General features: G+C 38.0%; 1 protein-coding gene across 1 annotated transcript; it reads right to left on the reverse strand.

The window, feature by feature from the left end:
* Positions 1 to 1,379: 1,379 nt before the first annotated feature.
* On the reverse strand, positions 1,380 to 6,371 carry LOC113441763 (apovitellenin-1-like). Its single transcript, XM_026708930.2, has 4 exons — positions 6,341 to 6,371; positions 5,001 to 5,110; positions 2,740 to 2,902; positions 1,380 to 1,702 (listed from the first exon to the last, which is right to left on the reverse strand). The coding sequence occupies exons 2-4, from the start codon at positions 5,059 to 5,061 to the stop codon at positions 1,600 to 1,602; spliced, it is 327 nt and encodes a 108-aa protein (XP_026564715.1). The 5' UTR covers positions 5,062 to 5,110; positions 6,341 to 6,371; the 3' UTR covers positions 1,380 to 1,599.
* Positions 6,372 to 11,339: the final 4,968 nt, after the last annotated feature.

Here is an 11,339-nt window from a genome sequence, read left to right on the forward strand (position 1 = left end):
TTCTATTAGAGCATTCCAGGTTACTCTATCATTTTGGATTCAGTCCATTAATACCTATTGATATGGAAAATATGTCTTTTCTAAATAATAACTAAAATTCTAACTAAAATATATGGAGTATATATGACTTAAAGACTTGCTTTCCCACATAAAATGCAATAGTTATTTTGCTGCAAAAAAGAACTTATTGTATACAATAACCTTAGACTCCAACAATATGTATTAAACATACTTTAAAATACATTTAATCTATGAAGGAATCTTTAAATGAAGGGCAGAATATAAATGAAAGAAATTTTTGAAAGTGTACTTTGAATCACAGTGATCTTTCTGCATGTCACACAAGAGACAGAAAAATATCAATTAAAATTCTTCCTGTTCCTTTTTTTGTCTCTCACTCTGGTTCGCCTGCATGTCTTCTTTGCCTCACAAAAAATAACCCATAAGGTCTTTCTCAAAGACCACAATGCATAATATAAGGTTCCAATTGCCTGGTCTAATGTGAAGTAGCTTCTGGTCTTTTCTTGCTCTGCACTCAAAGTATTGCTGACTTCTTCTGGCAGAAGTGACACTGTGTGATTTATTCACTGGACTTCCTTTCAAAAATTCTGCTCCAAAACTCTACTGTGTGTGGTGGCAAGAATATCTCTGATCCTCTTGGACACTGGAAGTTATCCTTTATGACCATTTTTGAAGTGTCTTCCCCTTTGTGAAAGAATCTTCCCCCAATGATGGTTTAGTCTTTCTGAGGTAAAATTGACAGAGAGTTCTGCCAGTTTCTCCTTCTGGCCTAAGCAACAAGAAAAGTAAAATAATGGGTTCTTTTCCTCATGGTTCACTGAGTTATATGAAAAGTACAAGGAGTCAACAGAGGTAGATTCATACAGGTTTATCAATGGAAATCGTATGGCTTTAACAACCTTTAACAACCATTTGAGGATCATGGTAATGCATGTCTGAACAGTCTTGTTGCCAAAGCTAGGATACAGGATGAAATCCAGGCAGGAATTTCCTAATTGTTTAGCATGAGAAACAAGTACATTAAGGCTGCTGTGCAGAAGAGCCTTGAATCTGCTCTTTTTCTGTGAAGTGGCCCATCACAGGATGATTGAGGTATTTCCAGCTTACTCATACGACTCCTTGCCTGTCAGGATGCTAGCTAGGAACTAGGCACTGCCTGTTTTCCTTTACATTTCCTGAGGGCTAGCCATTTGTTCATTTGCAACAAAGCCAACAAAAGATGGATAATATCTTAAAGCTGACAGATTTGTTTAGCATTAGGGATAAGCTTTCATGAATCACAATCATTCAAATGTATGAAATGTTTGCCATAACTGTAAAAGATGGGTAAGCACACACACAAACACAGGAATCAAGTATTAATGAAATAAGTTAAGTGTTCTATTGTGATTATTTCCAATAGCAGAAGCAAGTAACATTTGTTATAAAGAAAGCAGCTTTATAATTTATTCTTGCTGAATGTAGCTTATTTATTTACCAGCATCCTTCACAAAGATTTCCCTTTGTAGTACTGATTTTTTAAAGATCTGTTGTATGCACAAAAACACAAGGATATACGTCACAAGATTCATATAGGTGTTATTGTGTTGATTCTTTCAATTCTTTCCATAATCCAGATAATTTGTCTCCCAGTTGTTCAGCCATTACACTGAGCTTAGCTGTTTCTTTTATCAGGAAGTTCCTGCCATGAAGAGATACATATGTTAGAGAGTTTGAGAAATGTTCTAAAACTACCCTGCCCAATAGACTTCTATTGTCTAGTGCCCTCCTGATGTGCTAATTTACATGATCTATTTCTCCTTTGGCTGACTTGAGCAGCACATTGGAATCTAAACAAGGAAAGGACTCTGAAATATGGAAGTGTAAAAGAAGATCAGCAGCAATATTGAAGTCCATTATTGCTCCTAAGGCATGTACTACCGTAGTAGTGGCAACCTTCCTGTTGCAGCTGCTGCTTTTCCTCCAACCTGTAGCTGTTTCTATAACAGCACAGACCAAATTGAAAGGGATGGTGGGAGAGCTTGGTGATTGGGAACAGGTGGTTATGATGTTGCAGAAATAGGAGTCAATGGAAGGTGGGACATCCCATTCTCCTACTACATCCTTGCCATGGTCACTACCAAAGTGGTATCCATTGGGAAAACAACAAGTTTTGTGTGGGGAAAAGACAAAAAACATATTTATATCAGTTCAGATAAATCAAAGTTAGGTAGCCTTGGATGGAAATGAGATAAAGGTTGCATCATGATAATGGAAGCTTAAATAATGGTTTGTGAAGTATCTTCAAGCCACAGTTTGGGGGATGTGTGGATATCTGCTAAGAAAAGTAATGGATTAATAAGTGGGGCATTGAAAACCATTTGCTGCATGAGTTAAGGTCAGTATAGCTCCATCCATAGTCCTATGTGTAGAAATCAAATCAGGTGAGCTTTATTTCAATAATGTTTCAGTATTGAGAAAAGGACACATTTTATCACATCTTTGGGCTGCAGGCAAAAAAAACCACCCACCAGGCTCTGTGACAGCCATAATATGTCACATCAACATCTGTCACTTACGGCTTTTCAGTGTCCACCACCTATGACAAGTTGATCTCTCTGCCAAATGGTTTAATGCCTAGTTAACACCTTTACTCTCTTTCTTTCCTTTCATACCAATTCATGCACCTTCACAAATGACCTAGCAAGCTGTGGATGATGATCACCTGACATGACATACCTTATTTCAAGAATAACTGGTGTTTGGACAGCCTTAAACAAATACTCAGCTGCTTCAGGTGATACTTCATTTACTAATGAATATATATTGAATGCAATTGTATCAGGAATAATCAGCCAATCACGACGAACATGCCTCTTTGAGATGGCTTTGGCTTCAGTTTCTGGAAAAGAAAAAAATTAAAATTAAAACTGCAATTGCAGTTGGCCCCTCTGTTGTGAAGTGATGCAATTATTAAATGAATCTGGTTTCTCCCTTTGACTTTGCTTGCTGGAAACCCGCCCCCCAGAGAAAGTCACAAATGGCAATCACATGACTCTGGGATGCTACATCTTATATAAATACATGCTGGTTGCACAGTGCCTAAATTTTGATCATGTGACATAAGGGCAGTCATAAATGCAAGAACTGTCGTAAGTCACTTTTTAACACCAACATTTCGCAGACAGATACAGTCAAATTCCCCAAATCCTCCAAGAGCTTTGTTCCAGTGAAAACCAGAGGCAAAGCTGCCTGCCAAGGTGTACAGAAGGAAAGAGCTACAGTACTTTGTTTTCCTCCAATATTGGATTAAAGTGGAATTTCCAGGAATTTTTCCCCCAGGTATTAGTTGGAACAGGTGGAGTTTCTCTTCATTGATTATTTTCTACTGGAACAGGAACAAACATTGTAGTGAGGAACTCTTTTTTAGCAATTTTATTTATTTATTTAAATTTTCTCTGTGTAATATAAATTGTCTTTAAATTTTTGATACAATTTAAGGAAAATATTTTTTTATTAAGAATTTTCAGATAATGTACTAATTTTGGATCCTGTTCTAGTCTCTTTATAGGAAATGTCCTTTTATTTTGTAGCAGACTGGTGACATCTTGTGGTCTGCAGAATCCTTATTTTTACTTTTAAACGTCTGTGGAGATTGTCATTCATCCATGTCTCAAAGTGTTCTTTTCCAAAAGGCAACTTGACTTTGTTTTTTCCTTGAGGAAAATATTTTGTTCCTCATCCAAAAGTTTCTTCAGTTCTGGCTGAATGGTGTGTGAAGGGGAATGGAAGGTTTATATTTCTTTGCAATCATCTGGTCATTAACACTCTTTCTGAGAGCCATTGAGGCTACTTGGGGGTTTATCTTTGCCCTCAAGATCACCTGAATCAAGACTACAAATAGGTTGGAATCCTCTTGGAACTGTGAAAGGACTGTGTTGTATATAGGAGATAGGTGGTATCATATTCCCCTTTGTTGAGAGAGGGCTATTTAATGTTAACATAGATGGCCTCTTTTACCCCTTTTTCAAGTCCACATTATTTGTTCAGAATGTGGACTTTTGACTTTTATATATTTTCTTGTTTCATTTGGTTGTAGTTGCTGAATTCCCAGATTGGATCAGCACTGTAATTGATCTTTTCCAACATCGATTATCTGCATTGTAATGTTAGCTACTATGTATTTTTCCACAAATATATTTTTCTTATTCCCGTATTTTGGGGGATTAAATCCTTTTCAGGGATGCTGAAAATGGATCAGGTTTAAAGAGATCAGTAAGAATGATCAAGGAACTACAAACTATATCTTTATGAAGGGAAACAGAAACAATTGGTAATATTTAGCGGAGGAAGTAAAGGAATAATGAGGGTTACAATAGTATTCTTCAAATACCTGATGGCAGAATAACATCAATTCATTCCAAAATGCAGGAAATACAAATATTCACTGAATGACATAGCAATTTCTAATAGTAATGTTAATTTGCCAGAGTAGCAGCTAGATAAATGATGACTTTTCTTATCTGGATATGTTTATGTAAAGTAGATGATCATCTGTTGGGGATTCTTTAATTTGGATTCTTGCACAGGCAAGGAAGAGAACACTTAATGACCTAAGTGTTCCTTCCAATATCATGACTGTATGATAATATCTGGATATGTTGATTTTTAAAATATTTAATCACATGACTAGTCCTATTGCTAGAACAAAATTTAAGCTATTTCTTGATTAATGCAATACACAATATTGATGCTGGTCATCCTGCTTGAGCAGTGAGTTGGCCTAGAAGATCTCCAAGTTCCCTTCCAACTGTTATTTTTTAAAATCTTTTTCTGAAAAGTGTCTGAACCTTATTTAGTTCATCAGTAACTAGGTACAGCAACAATAATAAATCACATACATTCCACACTTAATACTAGGACTTAACTTTAACTGGAAGCTGAGGCAAGCAAAATTCAGCAAGCAAAACAACTATGAATGGAAGGCCCCCAGATCTTACCAGTCATCATGTGTGCAAGTAAAAGGATAAGAGCAAGAGATAAAGGCTTGAGCTGGAGCATAGTTTCGATCGCTGTTTTGGTAGAGGCTGACAAATAGTTTTGCAGGATTCTGGAAAAAGAAGTATTGCTTGGCTATTCCATAAGAATAACGTAATAGCATGATACAACCATAGGAAACATAGAAGCCAGTACTTTACTGAAATAAGACAATATAATTTTGTGTTATGTCCCCACTGTTCAAATCATATCCATTGATGGATTCTGTTTCTTCACAATGTATATTGGAACTAGGTATTTCTCTAGGTGCTGCTGATATACATTACAGTCATATATTGAAGGAAAACGAGCTTCCAGTTTGTTCAAAGTCTTATACATTGTTACCCAGCAAGACAATCCCATTATGCTCTATGCTGCCTAGGGATAAGATTGTCTATAAATTCTGCTAGAGTATAGGAAATAATGTTCTTTAAATATATACAGTATTGAGGAGGACGGATATAATGCAAATTACAGAGGCATCCCATCTATTTTTTTATTTGAAAAATACAGAATTGGAAGGAGGTCTTCTAATCCAACCTCCTGCCCAAGCTGGAGCCCCAATACCATTCCAGACAAATAGCTGTCCAATCTCTTCTTAAAAGCCTCCAGTGATGGAACATCCACAACTTCTGAAGTAAGCCATTCCACTGATTAATTGTTCTCAGTCTGGAAATTTCTCCTCCAAAAGTGGGCTTACCAGGGAAGTATATAGTGGTACTAATACTTCACAGGAACTTGATATTATCCCTTTTTGGTGCAGCCTAGGTTTGTATTGGCTTTTTTGGCAGCTGTAGCACACTGCTTGGCTCATACTTAAATGGTTGTCCTCTAAAAATCCTGGATTCCTCTCACAGTTACTGATGTTGAGCCCATTACTTCCCAACTTCTATAATGATTCCCCAACTACTACATTATTTTAAGGAGTGAGAACTCCCATAATACTGACTGCAGCACTGTGAAATAATAGATACGACAGAAATTCATGCTGTGGTTAAATTACCTCTGTCATGTATATATTTTGAAATATACTAGCAAATAAGTAAGGTGTTTTAGAGAACAATTGTTGGCTTGAAATTGCATAACAATAACAATGTCTAGGATTGAAAAATTATCTGAAACTACATCATCCTTGTTTTAATTTAAGTGCTACATTTTAGGATATACATAATAATTCAAACAGAGTATTTGGGATTATTGTTACCATTCTGTTCTCCCCTTCCCACCCATTGTCAACAAAATAAATTTCTTTCTTTACTCATTTGATAGATTCCATTTGCTCACAGCTAGAATTATCACCTACCTCTTCACTGGCTGCTGTTACTTCTGATTCTGAAATAACAGCTGTGTTTCAGTCCCAAAATAGTTGCACCCAAGTCTCCGTTTGTTTCACATCAGCTCTTTCACAATAGTCAGAGTTAGTTAAACCTTAACAAAAGCACTGTTGGGCTTGATAAGATGCCAAAAAAACCCTCAATTTAATAAAGTTATTGGAAGTTTATCTTTGAAAAAAAAAACCCTCAAGCAACTCCTAAGATGTAGTTTTCTATGCCATTTTCCATAAAGGCATGTGCAGATTTGAGATGACATAAATTGGAACTTATTTCAGTGATGTAGATTTGCCTTTGTAAGATTGATATAGTGAATAATATCTCATTTTCCTCAAGTTCAGAATTGCCGGGTGGGAGAGGGGTAGACTGTAGGCTTTACGGAATTATGTGAAACTGCATTATATAAGAACTGATTCAGTAGATTACAATGCCCCCCACCCCCATCTAATCCAAGATTGTTTTCAAGCACTCCAACCCACATGAAGTATGGTCCCCTATTATAGTAATCCTCGGTAGCTTAGAACAACTGATAAAAACTAGACAAATAAACCACGGTCTATGAGCCGTGGTGGTTAGAATGCCGTATTGCAGGCTCTCTGCAAGCAGCCAGGAGTTTGATCCTGACTGGTTCAAGGTTGACTCAACCTTCCATCCTTCTCAAGTCGGTAAAACGAGGAACAAGATTATTAGCGAGCATATGCTGACATTGTAAACTGCTCAGAAGGTGCTGTAGAGCCCTTTGGAGCAGTATATAAGTTTAAATGCTAAGTGTTATTAAAACACAACAAGCTTCCAAAATGTCTCCTGGTAGACTTATTCTGGTGTTGATGCCTTTACCTGAAGATAACTGCCAAATTGAGCAGCAGGAGTTTAGAAGCTATCATCAAAATGTACCGTTGCTTATAAATATTCCCAAGGCACATGGAAATTTTCATTTGTCATTCTGAGCAGCACTATCAACTTTTCTAAAATGCCAAATAGCTGCTTTTCCAAATATACTCTTCATTACCCATGAATGAAAAGATTTAATAGCTGAAATATAATTCTTGTGCAGTGGACAGGAAATAATTATATGTACAAGATAGTAACTTCTATTTAAGTAATTTTAATGTGCTCTAAAACTGTTTCATATCTAGGTTACTTTATAGCAGATAATTGTTTCAAAACCTAATCCAAGTTCGTTTCATAAACATTAGAACATGATTTTGTTAGCTTTATTTTACATTTCCTTAACATATCAGTTTGCTAATAATGACATAATGTGAGCTTTATATAATATGCAATTGAACAACAAATTGTGTAAAACATAAAATTGTATTTCAGTTAAATTGAATTTGAAACTTTTTATTAATGTACTATTTTACATAGTTAATTTAATAATTGCTCAAGCAGATGTTGTTTTGAAGGTGTCTTGCAGTCCAGCACTATCAATTATTAGACTAAGTATATGCCAAAGAAATTCAGTACATATTAACTTTGAGTGTATAGTTCATTTGTAGTATTTGTTTTATACGGAGATAAGGACTGGGCTGTTCTTTCCTAGTTCTCTTGCAGTAGAGATAATTAATGATTCACAGATTCTCTGTAGAATTGTTTCCCAGCACAAGAATTGTAGAAACAATTCTACAGAGAATCTGTGAATCATTAATTATCTCTACTGCAAGAGAAGTAGGAAAGAATAGCCCAGTCCTTATTTCAAATTATACTGTAGATATTCAAATTACACTGTAGATATTCAGGATTCAATTCACTCATGAAAAAAATCTTAATGTGAAGATGTAGTGCTGTACCTTATTCACTCTGAAGTGATCCATCATTAAATAGTAATGTTCCATTTATAATAGGGATCCCCAATCCCTGGTCTGTAGACAGACACCAGTCCGCCACCTATCAGAAACCGGGCTGCACAAACAAGCAAAGCCCCATCCACGAGATGCAGGCAGCATGTGAAATCACACCCTCTCTGGACCACGGAACTGGTCCCTGTTGTCTAAAAAGCCACTTCCGGGACCATTGATTTATAAGATAAATGGGGGCATATGAACAAGCTGGGCCAGTTTCACTTTTGTGACTTAAGACCTATAGTCAAGCCCCCCCGGTAATCTTTTGCAGCCCACAACAGAGCATATACATGGGGCATGTGCCTCTTAACTGGTAAGTTCAAAGGCTATAACATTGCTCCGTGCCTATTTCAGTGCTTATAACACATGAAGCAAGAGGAAACTCAAAGATGGGCTAATGGAAAAGAAGAGCGTTGGCACATTTGTAGAATAGAAAGCCCTTCCTCATCATATCCAAAGGAGATAATTGCCAAAAATAGAGCCACAGCTATTATATTATCTTCAGAACCACTGATGAGCACCAGGTGGCTGATGATGTACAAATGCTGTGTAGCGTTCACTGGATTCACCACAGATGGTGAGCTCAAGTTACACTTCACTGTTTGGGAATGGAAAAGACAGTCACACTCCTAACCCTGCATTCAAGTGTTGTGATAAGGTTTTCTTTTCCTCACTTGCCTGTTCTGCTCCCATCACTGACACGCTGTCTCCTTGATAATAGGAGCAGGAATTATTCTAGTGACTTTTAAGTCAATGTATACAAACAACTTCAATGCTAATGAACTAGTGCTTCCATGGCACTTATGACAATCTGACTTATGACTAACCATGTCAGATGTTGCAGAGAGGCACTATTTCTATACCGGAAACTCATCATTTCAATTCTTTTCTTCATGTGGCCAAAATAGATCTATTCCAGGGGGTGGTATTCTACTGGTTCGCCCTGATTCGGCTGAACCGGTAGCTCCGAGGATCATCTGTGAGTGAATTGGTTTGCTCTGACAATCAGCTGCTGGGCCTGCCCTGGCTCTGAATTTGAAACTCAGCTGCTTCGCGCAGTACAGCGTATTGCTACACGTCAGCTGTTGAACTCACAGGGAAAGTGCAGGATTGTAGGTCACCATCAAACCCTCTGCGCATGCGTGTGCAAAACACGCCCTCCAAGCCACGCCCACAGAACCGGTGGTGAAAATAGTTGAATCCCACCACTGATCTATTGACAGATAGAAGTACCAACAATCTAAAGAAAACCTTATTTGCTGGCATAAAATATTGTAGGGAGAGAAAACAAAATGACACTTTTCCAGATTTTTATTTTTATTTTGTACCAAAGTTCTGAACAAATGATTTAAATTACACAGTAACATTTTGTTATGCAAAAATATTCCCAAAATACTGGTGGAAAAGTATTAAAAAGTATCAAAAATCAATTATGCTAAGTATTTAATTACTTCTTTATTTGTTGGATTTATTGGATATATCATTATAGCACTAGGTGGCTCCACCATCTACTCTAGACCTCTGCTTGGGAGATGAGCTCTGTTTTAATTCGATTGCTTAAATAAGAGCAAGGTGGGATCTATGGGTGGTATCATTCCACAGGGCAGGTGCTACAATAGAGATGACTTAGTTCTGGGTTCCATCAGGCGGCACTGCTTAATTGATGGGACCCACAGCATGCCAACACTCTTAGATCACATTGAATAGACAGCAACCATAGATAGTCCCTCAGACAACCAGGCCTGATGCCATGAAAGGTTTTATATGTGATACCCAATACTTGAATCGCACCTGAAAACCTACGAGTAACCAATGCAAATGGTAAAAGAGATTTTATAGATATGCAGTGATGTGACTGTAGCTGCCTATGCTGCTGCATTCTGCACCATTTGCAGTCCCATATAGAATGCAATTCAGCCATGAAGTAACAAAGCATGTGACTGTTTTAAGGGCCTCCTAGTCTGGGTATGGACACAACTGATACGCTCAATGGATTTGTGAAATGCCTTACAGGTCAGAGTTGTCACTTGTTCCTCCAACTGCATACTAGTCAAAGGGGAAATGCAATTGGTGGTCTAAGGCAGCAGTCCCCAACCCCTGGTTTGCGGACTGGTACTGGTCCGCAGCCTGTGGGGAACTTGGTTGTGCAAGTGGCGGCCATGCATGCAAAGCTCTACTTGAATAAGCAGCAGGCTCCCGTGTGAAACTATCCTCTCCCTCCCCGCCACCACTGCCCATCTGCACAGCCAGAAAGGTTGGGAACCACTGGTCTAAGGTATCGAAACTTACTGAGAGCTCAAGAACTGGGACAGTTGCAAATATTTCCAAAAAGAGAACACCTCCCTCCCCCGTTTCCAGGCTCATTCATGTCTTGATTATACATAGAAACATAGTTTGTTGTAGCTTCTTAAGGTGCTTACCTAGAAACCAGGGGACTCTGGACCCTAGCTTTCCCTTAGTCATGAAAGCCAGCTGGGTGACTTCAGACATGTGAGGGAATGAACTGGGGTTGCTATCTGCTTGTTTGAAAAGCAGATGCAGACACGAAGACAAGCCATCTCCCTTCTTTCCCTAGACATTCATTCATTTCCTCAGATCTGCACTCCCAGGCATTCAAATCAGTGTTCCAGCTGCCTGGCTAATTGAGCCAAACACTGGTGTTTTCAAGGACATACAGCAAAAGCTTAACCCCACCCAGTCTTTTGAACTTATAAAAGCATAAGCTAATAAGAGGTGTGCATAGTAGGAAAAATAAAGGCAAAAGGCCTACAGATGAAGCAAAGGCAGTATTTGTAGACTGGCAACTATTAAAAGCAGGCAAGAGGACTTTCAACTGCCAGGACCACAAGTTATGGTGAGCAGCATAGCTTGGAGGGAGTCCTGCCAGGGAGCTAGGAGCTTTGCTGTAGTGACTATAAAAGGAGCAACCACACTAAAACAGTACTTCTTCCCAACTATTTCAATAATGTCTTGAAGGCAAAGGTGGTATGTTATTTTATGGACTATGAGACTTTTGTTTAAATTGAATATTAACAGACTGAGTATAAAAGATTGAGTTTTTATGTGGCAACATCACCTTGCAAAGTCCTAGAATGATGGAGATGGACAGAGCAATAGCCTATTGTTGGGG

This window comes from Pseudonaja textilis, chromosome 7 (genome assembly GCF_049901715.1).
Source record: "Pseudonaja textilis isolate UNSWEBS1 chromosome 7, rPseTex1.2, whole genome shotgun sequence".
In the NCBI taxonomy this organism is placed as follows: domain Eukaryota; kingdom Metazoa; phylum Chordata; class Lepidosauria; order Squamata; family Elapidae; genus Pseudonaja; species Pseudonaja textilis.

What these genes read in the sequence shown, in the direction of transcription:
- LOC113441763 (XM_026708930.2), bottom strand. Translation starts at nt 5,061, where the DNA reads ATGCTCCAGCTCAAGCCTTTATCTCTTGCTCTTATCCTTTTACTTGCA. An exon ending in ACTTGCACACATGATGACTG is followed by an intron (nt 2,903 to 5,000) that starts GTAAGATCTGGG and finishes TTTCTTTTCCAG; the next exon opens with AAACTGAAGCCAAAGCCATC. An exon ending in CCAGTTATTCTTGAAATAAG is followed by an intron (nt 1,703 to 2,739) that starts GTATGTCATGTC and finishes TCTTCATGGCAG; the next exon opens with GAACTTCCTGATAAAAGAAA.